Genomic DNA, 15,823 nt, shown 5'->3' on the forward strand with positions numbered 1-15,823 from the left:
CCAAATTTTCTATAGATTTGTATGCATACCTTAGCACTACCATGAAATTAAATATCCACGATCATGTAAGTTTTCCTTAATACATGAAGTTTGATACCCACAAAAATAACTGAATCCCCAGAACTATACATGTTTTTCTATAAATAGATTTTCCTACTTTCATATCATCTATTTACAAAGATTTCAGTGTCTAAATAGAATTTATTTGTTGTTAACTTTATCATAATAGGTTGTAGGATTTTTCTACTTTAAAATAATGGAATGTTTAGTTCACTCTATTCATACTTACCGCAACTGCCATTTTACCCAGAATCCTCTCTGGTATTGGTGTTTTTGTTCTTTTCAATAATTTATCTAAACATGTTGACATTAACTCCATGCAGATCCATACTTCACTCTGTAAAATACAAATATTTGATAAATTATCAATACAATTGTTCAAGGTGATGATAAACAATAAAATGTGTATTCTTGTCAGAAATACACTTACAATTACAAAGTTCTTCTGAAGTACATTTTTATCGATATTTTTGGAGGGTACTGTAAATTCATTCGCAAAACAAATACAAATGTATTGAAGAATGGTGGAAAAATTAAAAGTAATCAGAACTTGGAAGATATATAGGAGAGTGAACAAAGGTATTTGTCAATTGAATACGACAGAAGTGATCTAGGATTTCAATAAAGTCAGAGCCCTCAAACTAGCTATAGGCAACCTTGGGAGTGGGACATGTAAAAAATCAGCTGCTTATATATACATTTACAAAATATATAGCTCACCCTAAATCTATTTCTGCAGAGTATTTACAATGATTTTACTGTGCAAAGGCCACTATTATCCCAAGGGACTTTTAGCATCATGGTACAATGTAATGTGATGCTATAATATATTGCTAGAATGTGAAAATATCTGAAATTATTATCTCATACATAGTGTTTTGGATGAGATGCTATAACTTCTAGAAGGTATTTCATAATTTCTTGTTTACCAGGATGATGTAAGAATTTTCTGAGGAGAAGACTGTTGAAGTTAAGTAATACTTTATACATTGTACTTACCGCTGTTATAAAACATCCTATACATTGTACAATATAAGGATAATCTGTACATTTTAATACTACTTCTAAATCCATTATTATTCTCTTATTTTCTTCCTTGTTACCAGATCTACGCATTTGCTGAAAATCGTAAAAAATAATATGTACAATGTAAATCTTCATTATTTTGTTTAACATAATAACATATATTTTACAATAACACAAACCCAACAGTTCCAATAAAAAGCATGTGATGCTAAAAATTATTTCAAGGGTTTTTATTTTGTTTTTAAAAGAGGTAACAGTTTATATGAAATTCTAGGAAACAATTACTTCCTGTTGCGGGACATGTTGAAGTATGGTAAGGGCTTAAATGAAGTCACACGGAAATTGTACACTACACTAACTACACAAGATATTAATAAATGTATGTCAAAATTCAACATACCTTAACAGCCATTAAATGACCTGTCGATTTATGTTCCATTTTAACCACTTGGCCACATGTTCCATGACCCAGATCTCCCCTTGCTTCCAGCTCAGCGATGTCAGCTTGATATTTCTATTAAAATAAACATGAGTACCAAATACATCAAACTCTTCCAACATGAGCACAGATTTAACTTCCTGAATACTGAAAACATGTCCTTGAGCATACATTGTACTCTCCTGTTTTTTCAGAACAGGTTTATCAGCATTTTCATACAAAATAAAAATTACATGATGAGAAATTTTATTTGTGCCATTGGCATGTAAATTCAGCTATATATTTCCTAACTTTGAAAAAATTGATAGCATTTTATTCTAAACTCTTTCTCTTAAAAATTGTCATCTTTTATATATATATATACATGTATATATATCATGTACTGTAGTACGATGCTAGATTAAAACTGACGTGGAAAGGTAACACCCGGCCACCGAAAGCTTCATTTTTATGGAGCCCAGATGGTCTTGTGACCTAGTGCACCGGTTACAGTGCAGGCAATTTAGTGTCACGATATCTCAGTAGCATGGGTTCGAATCCCGGCGAGGGAAAAACCAAATATTTGCGAAAGCAAATTAACAGATCTAACATTGTTGAGTTGATGTTTAGACTTGTATATATATATAAATGCATAAAATAAGCTTAGATTAATAATATGACATATTAAAATATTCTGTATTCATCAACCCACCACTAAATATATCTATAAGATACTTTGTGAATAAATCGTATAATCTTTACATATTCACAATTATATTTACTTTTTACTCTTTGGAATTTTCAATCACTCAAAAAGAAAAACATTATCAATAGTAAGTGACTCATCTTGGATTAAAAGTTTGATCTGATATCAATCTCACAGCTCACAATGTTCCAGAAATGCTAGATTATATTGACTTACCTGACCATAAAAAGTTAGTATTTGTGTCATCTTCATAATATCTTGGTATTTCTGTTCAATTTCAGCTCTACAAATAGAATAAGAATACATAAACATTAAGGTGTATATTTTACCGTTATGGGAGAAAAAAATATTGATTGTTTTTTTCACAGCAAGCTTGGTACAAATTAGATCAACTAGAGTAATTTTTAAATTATTTATTCTGTAAATAAGACATTTATGCACTATAAAATTTAGGGGCCAGCTGAAGGACACCTACAGGTGCGGGAATTTCTCGCTACATTAAAGACCTGTTGGTGACCTTCTGCTGTTGTTTTTTATTTTTTTCTATAGTCGGGTTGTTGTCTCTTTGGCACATTCCCCATTTCCATTCTCAGTTTTATACTATTAAAGCTATGCACATTTGTAGCCCAAATCTTAATAAAATCATGCCATTTTTTAATTTGTTTAACCTTGATCTTTTTACTTTTACAACTATATACCTGTTTAATTAGAAACAAGTTTTTTTGCAGAGGTCAAGTTGAGAAATCGGTTTTGAATAGTTCTGTTATTTTTTTTTCTATCATGCATCAATTCTGCTTATTGAAACACTTTTTTCTTGTATATCAAAATGGTAGAGAGTAAAAACAGGGAGAGATTTTTTTTTTACCTGAATTGAATTTCATTTTAACAACTTTAAATTATACTGTTCATCAATATATATATATCTTATCACAATGTACAAGGAAAGAAACATATTCAGGCAAATATTTTAAATCGGGTTGTCTCCCTTTGTCCATAAGTATAGGAAGAACAGATAGTCAATACTGCACTTTTTTCTCCTTGTGTAATTTTTCATTTAATAGTTTTCTTGATAAGAATGGTAATACACTTGTCTTATACGAAGTATTTTTTGTAAGTTGCCTATCTGAGTAATTATAAGTAGCAAATTGATGTTATGAACATGGATAAGATCTAAGGAATGTTCACTTCATTAATTTCACTTAAAAAAAAATCACTTCATTGCACTAAAAGAATGTTCACATCTTTGCACTTAAAGAATTTTCACTCCATAGCACTGTCTTGAAGACATGTGCTGCTTAACAGAATGTCAATGACTTCATTTTTGGTCAGAAGATTGACAGTGATGAGTTATAAAGTGTAAACATTTTTTTAATCTGTCGAAAAACTTACCTCTGGTTAGTAGATATTTACATGATTTAAATACATTGAATTTTTCATTATGTTGAAACAAATAAAATCATTTTGCATACTTTTCCTCAGCTTCTACCAGTATTAAAAAGATTATTTTAACTGCTTCACTGCACAACACTTATTAAACTTGTGTTTTTTGTACATGAATACTTAAACATATTACAATGTAATATTAATGTAACTGTACATGTACATCATGATTTACAGCCAATTTCATTTAGTGTGTAGGGAAAGGTAGAATCCTTGGTTAGCTTGCTTGTTAACTGAACCGTGAAGACATTATTAGGTAAGGTATTTTACCTTTCCCTACACACTCTATGGAATCGGCTGTAAAGAAGTTTTACATGAATTCTTACCCATCATACTGCCTAGGTGCTCTACTTCCTCCTAAATCTAAATTAGCTGCTGGTCTTCGTCTTCCAGGAGGAGGTGCAGAACTTGGCCTAGAAAATGCAGTCCCTATTTCACCCACTAAAACAGAAAATGACAAAACAATAACACATAAGAATAGACAGAGGCAAACAATAAACTGCCTACATTTCCAACACATGCGAGTTACAGGTAATTAAAAGATGATGTGGTTCATGTCTGTATCATTTTCATCTGTGTTTTGCTTCTGTATATCATTATCTTGGCATTAAGGACCACAATATTTGTTTACAATGAAATCTTCATACTTCCTGTCCTACATTCACTTCTATACAGAGGCTCACTTGCATTGATAAAATGTTAATATAGTGAAACTGCAATTTGTCATGCTAGAGTGAAGAAAATAAACTCATCAGATTCCTGACTGAACATTTTGTTTTTAAGACATGCTTTCATCTACAAAAGACTCATCAGTGATGCTAGAACGAGCTTGTGAATTTACATATAACTATGATTCAATTTTTTAAAGAAAGAAAGTTACGGTAATTAGTTGATGGGGTACAGTTTGTTCACCGTTGTGGTCAGGTTAATTTTTCATCTGCCAATGGTATAATATTATAAGTATGTATAGAAGTCTGACTTGTAGACTTGAATTGATACTTGTACAATGATCCAAACTCAGTTGATGAAAAAATAAATAAATGAGTCTTAAACTAAATATAATGAAATTTCAGAAATTACTGCAAGATTAACATAAATGAGGATGTGACTAATGTGATGAGTGAGTATCCCAATAATAAAACTTGCATTCTGATATCTGTATATACTTGTATGCAGATTTTCATGGTACACATGTAATCCCAACGATTATAGAATAATCTTATATTCTAGTCAATACTTCAAAATTCACAATAGTTATTGTAAGCAAATTATTAATGAGGTTCATTTTACATGTACATGTACCTATGGTTTGATTGATTGATCATTTTTGCTTTGTCAAATAGCGAAAAATAAATTCCTATAATTTTGAGATTCTGTGCTTGAGCACATGTTCGAGTGATTTTCTGATTTTGCTGCCCTCAGAATCCCTATCAAATCCGTATTAATGCTATTTACATAAAATTTGTGCAAGATTCCTCGCCTTTGTTGATTGCTTTAAAGTGTTCTACATTGTACCACCCTATTCCATCAATCTGAAGTCAATAGTAACTGAACAGAAAACATATTTGCCTTTCAGAATCTTGAAAATATCTTACTTTTTAGACCAACATTAAAAATGTCTTTTTTAACCCTTCCCATCTGAGGTTTTCAGGATATAGGTATACATGTAGGAAGATAGGCTGATTATTTTATTTTATTCCTTGATATGGTTTTCTATGTAGAATTTGTACAAAATTCAAAGATAGACTTTAAAGCACGATTCAGGCCATGTTTACCCAAACAGCATTGAAATGCTTTGATAGACTTTCTTAGGGCGGCCAAATTGGAAAATATCTAATTTACGCGGTAAATATTGCCACAAGGGATTAATTTGCCACTGGACAAAGCAAAATCAAACAATCAATCCAACTGTAGTCTACCTGTACATATACATGTATATGTTAATTGGCACTGTATAAATGCCACTCAAATCAATTCATCCATGGGAATCATTAATTAATACTTCAAATGCTCACATTTTTATCATGCTTATAATGATATTTGCAAGTATTTGTATATACAAATCCTTGATATTTGCAAAACAGTATTCTGTATTCTGTAGGTGTCGCTGTTGACACTGGATTGTCTCCCTTGTAATTTTTCAAGTCTAGCGTGTATATATTTCACTCTGGTAAACAACTCACTTGTACTTTAAGATATATACTATTAGGTGGCAACTGCTTAACATATTTTTACAAAAATTAAAAAGATATATACATTTATTAATTAACATGAAAATTTAAAGGAAAAAAAAAATTAAAAAATTTAACATTACATTAATCAAACCGGCGCGACTCGCAAATAACATGAATAAAGTCACCCAACAATCGCATTAGTGTTTCATTAGAGACGGAGACATTGTCGTTTTTTTTCCATTGACAATAAAAGTTCCAAATCAATATGCAACGATCCTGTGTTAAAGTATATCTCATGTATAAGTTTCTGTCTTGCCTCTTCATAATTTTCACAAAATAATAAATAATGTTCCACAGTTTCTAATTGACCACATTCACACTTGGGGTCTATATTTTGATTGACTTTGTTTTGGTAATTTTTTAGGTAGTATCCGGATCTTAAATTTCTAATAATTTTTGCTGTTTTATGTTCTGGATAATCAAATGTAGATTTTTTGCTGACGGTCTGATGAAAGTTATAATAAAATCTTCCTGTATCACTATTATCCCATCTATGTTGCCACTTTTTATTTACTAAAATTCTTGCTGCTGTTTTAATATCTTGTTTAGTTACTGTAATATGAGCTTCTTTTTGAATTTGATTTGCCTCTTTAGCTGCCTCTTTAGCTAGTTTATCAGCTATTTCATTTCCTCTTACATCTGCATGTCCTGGGGTCCAATCAAAATTAATTTTTATTCCATGGTGTTTTTGGATTGATTTAATAAGGGAAATAATTTCATGTGAAGTGGATCGATGATTTTCAATTTTCCAGTTTAATGTTAAAATTCCAATAGCTGTTTGACTGTCCGAAAATATTTTTACTTCTTCTATTAATGTTTTATTTTCAATTCTGCTTACATAATCTAATACTAATTTTATTGCAACAAGCTCAAAACAGTCAAATGATAACAAATAGTTGGATGAAAGCTAAATATTAATCTGATAATGCTGAATTCCAGGTTTGTCATTTCATTATAATTTGAATATAAGATTAATGTATCGAATAGAAGCTAAAGAATTGTATAGTTTTAAATACAATAGACTGTTTGAAGGGATAAAGTCGGCAAAATTGTGTTAATAGGGCAATAAATTCCATTGTTTATGTTTAACAAACTGAAAACGTACGCCCAGGTCTAGGTCTTCTAGCAGGACTAGGGTGTCCCGATTCTGCCTTTGGTGGTCTCGAAATTGGGAAATCATTTCCCATAACCATAGGTTTTGTTCTATCATGATCCCTTGATTTGTTTTCAAGCTTCAATCTTCGTTCTAACTCATTTATTTTTTGCTGTAGAGTCGAAGACATTTTGATCACATGATAAAATCGGAATCGGTAAACTGCTTGTGTAAATCATTTGTGCGCTTTAAATATTTACAGTTATCTCCTGGGAACCACTAATGACAGGACGATTGCCCGGATAGTGACAGGACGGTTGACCGGACGACATATATATAGTCATAACTTTTTTGTTATCCGATAGATTTGTTTAATATTTGTAAACCTGAAAGATATTAAACTATATTTTATGAATATAAAAAAAAAGAGGAAAAATAATTATTTTTGAGCAAAAAAAGTTGACCGGACGGTATTCACACTCGCCAATATACGCTAAATATATATTCAACTGGTTGACGACAAGTGTTAATATCTCTTTTGTTTTACAATATTTGTCCATGAAACTCAGGAATCTGTGAGATTTATAAATATATTATACGAAAATATAAACTTGATTGCAAAAAAACGTGTTTTTCTTAAAAAAAAGTTGACCGGACGGTATTCACCCTCGCCGATATACGCTATATATATATTGAAATGGTCGACGACAAGTGTTAATATCTCTTTTGTTTTACAATATTTGTACATGAAAATCAGGAACCTGTGAGATTGAATAGTATATTATACGAAAATATAAACTTTAAAGTAAAAAAGAAAAAAAATCTGCAAAAAAAGTTGACCGGACGGTATTCACCCTCGCCGATGTACGCGTTGATTATATTGAACTGAGCGACAAAAAATGTAAATATTTTTTTTGTAAACAATATTTTTTCATAAAACTGAGATATGTGCGAGATAAATAAATATATGATATGAAAATATAAACTCTATGATAAAAAACTTATTTTTCTTAAAAAAAAAGTTGACCAGACAGCTAACATTCGCCGATATATGTTAATAATAATAAATTGATTGACATAAGTGTTAATATTATTTTTTTTACCATATCTGTCCCTGAAATTTATGAACATTGGAAATGAATAAATATATTATACGAAAAATTAAACTATATATTTAAATCCGGACGGATTTTACATTCAATCGATATATGCCTTAATATATTGAACTGATCGACACAAGACTAAAATATCTCTTCTTTGGTTATAATATTGTTAATAGCAATATTTTATGAAAAAATAACCTTTATAGCAAGGATTTGTATAGTTAGAAATCCTTGTTTATAGTTAATAGTTTATATTACTATCGAATAAATGAAATTGTTTCAATTTGTTCAAATGGTAAAAATTGGCGGCAACAAATTGTTAACCGACCCCTTCCGTCTGCCAGAATAATTCTGCCCCCTGCTCACCAACGGGGAGGTGGAAGTGGGAATTTCGAGCAGGATATACCTTTTATTTCAAAATTACATCGTTATTACAAAAAAACAAATGTGGTTCATTCACAAAGCAAATACAGGAAACAAACACAAATTCATACAAATTAGACAGTTGAACGGTGTTCATCACAGAGCCAGTCCCCTAAAACATTGGAACAACTCTGGTGAACCCACTTGCTGCAAGTGACACGTCCTCGTTTGCCTTCACATCCAAACATATTTTCCAATATATCAGGCTTACCACAAACACAGCTACATTCAATTTTTCTTGTGTGCATCTTGACTGAGTCAGCACAAGAATTTAGTGATTGAGGGAATTTAGAAAAGTATCCCAGTTCAAGGCATTTAATCAAATGCTCTCTCATTACGCCTTTTTATAACTGCATTCATGCTTTCACATGCATTATTGGTAATGCCAGAATATGGATCATAAAGGTTTTGGTATTTATCAATTACCCATTTGCCACTGTGAGTAAGAATGTCCTTTTCCATCTTTTCAAAGTATACTACTACCGGTTTTGACCACTTTCTGATTAATTCATCTTTTAATTTGTGTGATCTGAACTGGTTGAAAGTCAGAGCATAAATGACTGAACAATTGAATAGTTATTATTAGGTGAGTTAAATGTTAATCTGAAATCCTGAACTTCATAAAATTTCTTCTTTAATTGGATACTAATTACCAACTGATTATAAGGTAATTCAATTAAATGTATTTGATATCTCAGGTGTGAAAACTTTAATGACATGTTATTTGGCTTGATTGGTGATTACAACAAGTGTCAAAATTAGATTAATTTGATTAAATATCATTACTTCTAATATGCATTGGTGAACTCGCTCACATAAACATTTTGGGCTCATTGTTTTTACTTTAAAGTTTATTTTTCTTGTAAAATATTTATCTAATCTCACAAATTATTTCATTTCATGGACAGATATATTATAAAAATGAAGAGATATTAAAACTTGTGTTGATCAGTTCAATATATTTAAATAATAATATCGGCGAATGTTAATTCCCTCAGATCAACTTTTTTTTTTTAAGAACAACATTTAACATATTTGATATAAGGTTTATATTTTCATATCAAGTACTTATTGATCTCTCAGATTTCATAAATTTGATAAAATAAAAGAGATATAAACACTTGGGTCTACCAACTTATATTAAGGCATATAGCTAACGGCGAATGTTTGTTCCGTCCGGTCATCTTTTTTTGAAGAAAAACATTTTTATTTACTATAAAGTTTATATTTTCATATCAAGTATTTATTGATCTCGTAGATTTCTTAGTTTCGTGTAAAAATATTGTAAAACAAATAAGATATTGACACTTATTTGTATCAGTTCAATATAATTAACGCGTACATCGGCGAATGTGAACACCGTCCGGTCAACTTTTTTTGGAGACAAACTTTTTTTTTCACTATAAAGTTTATATTGTCGTATCCAATATTTATTATTCTCACAGATTCCTGAATTTCATGATAAAATATTGTAAAACAAAAGAGATATCAACACTTGTCGTCGACCATTTCAATATATATATAGCGTATATCGGCGAGGGTGAATACCGTCCGGTCAACTTTTTTTTTGAGAAAAACACGTTTTTTTGCAATCAAGTTTATATTTTCGTATAATATATTTATAAATCTCACAGATTCCTGAGTTTCATGGACAAATATTGTAAAACAAAAGAGATATAACACTTGTCGTCAACCAGTTGAATATATATTTAGCGTATATTGGCGAGTGTGAATACCGTCCGGTCAACTTTTTTTGCTCAAAAATAAATATTTTTCCTCTTTTTTTTTTATATTCATAAAAAATAGTTTAATATCTTTCAGGTTTACAAATATTAAACAAATCTATCGGATAACAAAAAAGTTATGACTATTTATATGTCGTCCGGTCAACCGTCCTGTCACTATCCGGGCAATCATCCTGTCATTAGTGCAACCCTTATCTCCTGACAACAATTCCAAACTTGTTCGTGCACTCGAGTTCGTGCATAATAATTTAATGAAAAGACGAAATAAAAACGAAACAAGAACAAAATAAAGATAACTGGCCAATTGCATTAGGAAGGCTGAACGATGGCTTGATTATGTCACTTAAATGTCCAAGTGTTGTATCATTTACTGTGGCAAACAAGGTGGTTTCAAACTCGTCACATGATACAAAGTTGACCTTATAGAACGTTTTGACTTTTTTTTTGGAGCCAACGTGTTTTGTAAATGACATAATAGAGAATTCAAAGATATTGCTTAATTAGTTAAACTAAGACTGCTACCTTTGTTAATTGGTCCTAGATGTAAAGTACTAGCTATATATGAAACGAGTTTCTTGAAATTTAAATATTATCGAGCTTATTGGATTAATGCATGCATTCCTGTTTGAATGGTCATTTTTGGGGCCCTTAAAAGACCGTACTTCAACCTATAATGGTTTACTTCTACAAATTGAGACTTAGATTGAGAGTTATCTCATTTGGCACTCATACCACATCTTCTTTTATCTATATATACTAAACTTAGCCGTGCATGCACCCTTTTTCTATATTTATTACACATTTATAATAAACTGACGAAAATAAAAATATTTCATCCAGTGGATGTTGATGTGTTTAATGTCAAAGTTTGCCAGATCCTGACATTGATAAATAAATCAAACAGAGCACACGGAAAGCGTGACAGATAAGTGAATTGAAAGAGCCGTGCCATTTGTTTTTTTTATATATCCATGCGTTCCCATTAAGGTTAATTAAACTAGTCCATTGACAGTTTCTAAAAGTAGGGACGAAAGATACCAAAGGGACAGTCAAACTCATAAATCTAAAACAAACTGACAACGCCATGGCTAAAAATGAAAAAGACAAACAAACAACACCACACACGACACAACATAGAAAACTAAAGAATAAACAACACGAACCCCACCAAAAAACTAGGGGTGATCTCAGATACTCCGGAGGGGTAAGCAGATCCTGCTCCACATGCGGCACCCGTCGTGTTGCTTATGTGATAACAAATCCGGTAAATGGTATAATTCGGTAGGTCACATTCATGAAAGGGAAGGGGATTGTATTTACAACGTAAGGAACATATCCGATATCATTTGTAAAACGGTTATTCCATAACGGTCAACCAACTCGTGGTGGCGTCCGTAAAATTTACGAAGGGATGATTTCAACTTCACCATTTGGAACTCTTGGTTTAATTGCTTCCTTGTGAGCAGCAACCCTCTATCAAGAAAATCATGATAGGAAATGCAAGCACGGGAATATCGTATCAATTGGGAGATATATACCCCGTATGCAGGTGCTGCTGGAATGTTGCTACTTAGAAATGGAAAGTTCACAATTGGAAAGCTGAAATCATCTCTTTTGTCGTAAAGTTTTGTTTTCAACCGACCCTCATTGTCAATTTCTAGATGTAAGTCAAGATATGAGGCCGACTTAACTGTATCTGTAGTATCCTTTATCTCTAGCTCGATGCGTTCCACATAGTCACCAAATTTTGAATTATTTAGTGAAAGAACATCATCTATATAGCGAAAAGTAGAGTTAAAGGATATTGCAATCTTCTTATCTTTCTTCCTAAGAAGTTCCTGCATGAAGTCAGCCTCATAATAATAAAGAAACAAGTCGGCAAGTAGAGGGGCACAATTTGTTCCCATTGGAATGCCGACAGTCTGTTGAAAAACGCGTCCCCCGAACGTAACAAATATGTTGTCAATCAAGAAATCAAGCATCTTGATAATATCAGTTTCAGAGAATTTTTTGTTCGAATCAGAGTGATGTATGCTGTTCTAAATGATTTGTTGTATCATTTTTTTAAAACTGCTACTTCTATTCACATTTACGTGTGTTGACATTCTTTCATCACAGTTTCTCCCTTGCACTTCTTGACCTGTGTAGTGGCCGAAGTAATTCGAGAGGTTTCATAGTAAAGGTCACTGCGTACTGGGAAATATCGGCGAATTAGTGTCTTGGAAATCAATAATACAATATCGGTGCATTTATGAAGATTTGGATAATATAATTGATTTTCTTTAAAAAAAATAAGTTCACGTAAAGTATATTAATAATATAAAAAATAAACAATAGTATACCACTGTTCAAAATGTTTAACTTTTTTTAATATACATTGGAAGTTTCATGTGATTTATAAATGTGATTTTTTTTTCACAAATTCGAGACAGACAAATCAATATCGATATTTACCAAGAAAGTAGAATAGCTTACACTTCCACTATTAAGACAACAATACGGATGGCATAGCAAAACTGTTATGAAGGAATATAAAATTATTCAAACCGGCTTTTAAATGTTAAAGGAGCACTAGCAACGAGACATAAAACACATTTAAATACGACTTTTGTTCTATCATTAATGAAAGAGAAAAAGTGAATGAATAACAGTCAGTATGGTTCAATTTCGTCAAAGGGAGATCAGAAGTATCGACGGACTTAATTGAATCCGTATTCATGTGACCTACAATTCAACCCTTAGCTAGAGATGGAATACGCATAAATAATGCTTGTTCTGTTCTTTAAAGAAAAAAAATGTCAACAATGAAAGTAAAACAAAGGTACATTGTTATTGACACGAGCAACTAGACAAGTGCCATATGTGGAGGATGATCTGTGTACCCTCCCAAAGCACAAATATCACCACGGATCTTAAACGGTGTTTATTTTGCTTCGTCTCCAGTCTTTCCAGCTAGTGTCTTTAGATTCTTGTTTGTCTTTTGGTTTTTTTTTTTCGTTTATTTTCCACGAACTCGAGGTTGTTAGAAACAGTTCATATTGAACAAAAAGTTACCTTAAATTTAGATACAAATAAGATGAAAACATGCAGCCATAGTTTGTTCCGGGTGATATTGCTCGATAATTAACAGTTGAAATACCAATAATGATCGTATGTACCATCATTTATTATGCACCACTCTCACTTTGGATAATAACCCTACCATTAACTGATATTTTAAATTGTAACTCATGTACACAAAAGTTAATCTAAACTGTACGCTATTTGACAGTAAATAGTTTTAAAATACCATCTTAATTTAGCCATTCCTATGGAATATTTATGTAGGGAAGCATGTAAGCGCATGCATTATGTAGTTGCTAAGTATCAGTTACTCTGTTGTTTTCTGTTTCAAGTGCATTTTTTTTGCGAGTTTCAGCCTATTATCAATATCAACTCCTGCTATGCAAAATGCCTACATTTTTCTTCTACATTGATTTATTTCACAATAGGAATAAGCTTTTGATCTGTAGTTTTTCGTTTCTATATACACATGTTTTTTGATACTGATCTAAATACTTATTTTAAGATACACTTGTGTGACTTTTATATCCCGATTATTTCCCGGTGTGGTTTTGTCCAATTTTTCTTCAGAACATGTGTTGAAATTCCAATTAGGGATTACGTATAGTTCTTAGCACTAAATGTGTTTGTTTATTTCGTTGATCGTGTTTCAAAATGACAGTGTTTAGCGTTACATTTTGAAGAGATCGTTATCGTAAAGAGTTATCAAAGATACCAGGATTATAATTTAGTACGCCAGACGCGCTATGGTGTACATAGACAGTCCAAATTTGTTAATCATATTGGCAGAATGTTAATTTTCACGATTAAACTTGCTTGATCATGATGCATTGTGGTTTAATTTTATGAAAATTTGTGAAAAACCATCTTTTGCTGTTAAGCATTTGTAGTTAAAACGAGTTCCTGTTCATGTTACCCTTACCAACTGTTTTGAAGCTACCGAATCGGGGTTCATTTTTACCAATCTTGATTTGCACTGTGGTTTGTACATGGTCAAATGCAATTCTGAGAGATGAAACGTCATCCAAAAGGCAGTGGAAAACTCTCTCGAAACTAGTGGGTTTGACTTATATCTGGACCCTTTTCTAAACACCGCCAGAAATGAACAACTCCGAAACAGAGTTCATGACAAACATGAGCATTTTAACTTTCCAAATGTAAATATCTTCTATCTAAACAGTTATCTACTCCATGTTCCATCGTTTGACATGTAGTACCTCAATTGATTAGTTATGCTCGTTAATATTTACACAAAACTTACTTCATTATCAGGGATGTTCTCCTTACTACTCAATCAGAGTTATGCGCTTATCATGTCGGCTCTCCCCGCTTCAGACCTTCTTGAGTTCATCCTATTTCATCTTTTTTTGTATTCTTCTTGATCGATTTATGAGGCTATTAGCTACTGTCACCTAAATTTTTTGTAAGGTATTACTCTCTATGTGTACCTTGCAAAGTTTTGTATTCCAACGGCATTTTCAGAGAATATAAATTTCCGCAGTGTATTCTCCGTTAGGGTGTGACAATATTGTGTAGTTGAATATGTATTCAACAGGAATAGATTGTTAGTCTGCTCCAACGCAAAGCGTTTACATGTCTCAATAGACACGTTGCTTATGTGCATAATCATATCTTAGACTACATTTGTAGTGGTATGGTCCTTCGACAAAAACTGACACAACAGAGTTATAACGAAAAAAATCAACTGAACTTGACAATGTGATTGTGGATTTTTACTGATGGTGATGCATGCACAGCAGGAGATGCTTACCCGGTCTCGCTCTTTTTGTAATAAAATTAACGGTACCAATTTTCTTGCACCAGATGCGCATTTCGACAATACATGTCTCTTCAGTGATGCTCGTGGCCAAAATATTTGAAATCCAAAGCTTATATAAAAGATGAAGAGCTATAATCCAAAAGGTCCAAAAAGTATAGCCAAATCCGTGAAAGGAATCAGAGCTTTGCATGAGGGAGATACATTCCTTTATTTATAATCATTTCTAATATTTTGTAACAGCAAATTTTAATAACACAAAAAATCCGTATGTTCATGCCAGTACCAAAGTACTGGCTACTGGGCTGGTGATACCCTCGGGGACTAATAGTCCACCAGCAGAGGCATCGACCCAGTGGTAGTAACAAAATTAACGGTACCAATTTTCTTGCACCAGATGCGCACATGTAACCTTGATTCGTCTTCTTAATCTATTTATGAGATTTGCAAAATGGAAAACTACTGATGCCTATATTTATGTTAACCTCTCACTCAGAGAATTTTTGTTTTGTTTTCGTTTTTGTTTTGCCTTGACACGAAATATCGCTCGGTATATCGTTTTACACTGTCCATTTTTTCGTCAATAAGTCAAACGGAGGCTAAACATGGTTTGTCCCCACTTATCTTCTAGTTCCCATCTGAAACTCTTTTTTTTTTTATAAATACAGGACGTTAGTTCTAATAATACGGATGTACACATTATCAGGATTTTATTTTCTTTCCTAATGAAAGAAA

General features: G+C 32.0%; 1 protein-coding gene across 2 annotated transcripts in view; it reads right to left on the bottom strand.

Moving 5' to 3' along the window:
• Positions 1 to 7,220, bottom strand: part of LOC139511645 (dual specificity mitogen-activated protein kinase kinase 7-like) — a 30,082-nt gene extending 22,862 nt beyond the window's left edge. The window contains exons 1-6 of one of the 2 annotated variants that reach the window (XM_071298601.1): positions 6,990 to 7,220; positions 3,977 to 4,091; positions 2,427 to 2,493; positions 1,487 to 1,600; positions 1,060 to 1,179; positions 290 to 397 (exon numbers count right to left, since the gene is read on the bottom strand). In XM_071298601.1, the coding sequence (XP_071154702.1) occupies positions 290 to 397; positions 1,060 to 1,179; positions 1,487 to 1,600; positions 2,427 to 2,493; positions 3,977 to 4,091; positions 6,990 to 7,167 (702 nt within the window). In that variant the 5' untranslated portion in view covers positions 7,168 to 7,220. The remainder of the gene's footprint in view (positions 1 to 289; positions 398 to 1,059; positions 1,180 to 1,486; positions 1,601 to 2,426; positions 2,494 to 3,976; positions 4,092 to 6,989) is intronic. The other variant, XM_071298603.1, reaches the window with a different exon arrangement.
• Between the last annotated feature and the right edge of the window lie 8,603 nt (positions 7,221 to 15,823).

The sequence above is a fragment of the Mytilus edulis genome, chromosome 2 (genome assembly GCF_963676685.1).
Source record: "Mytilus edulis chromosome 2, xbMytEdul2.2, whole genome shotgun sequence".
In the NCBI taxonomy this organism is placed as follows: Eukaryota; Metazoa; Mollusca; class Bivalvia; order Mytilida; family Mytilidae; genus Mytilus; species Mytilus edulis.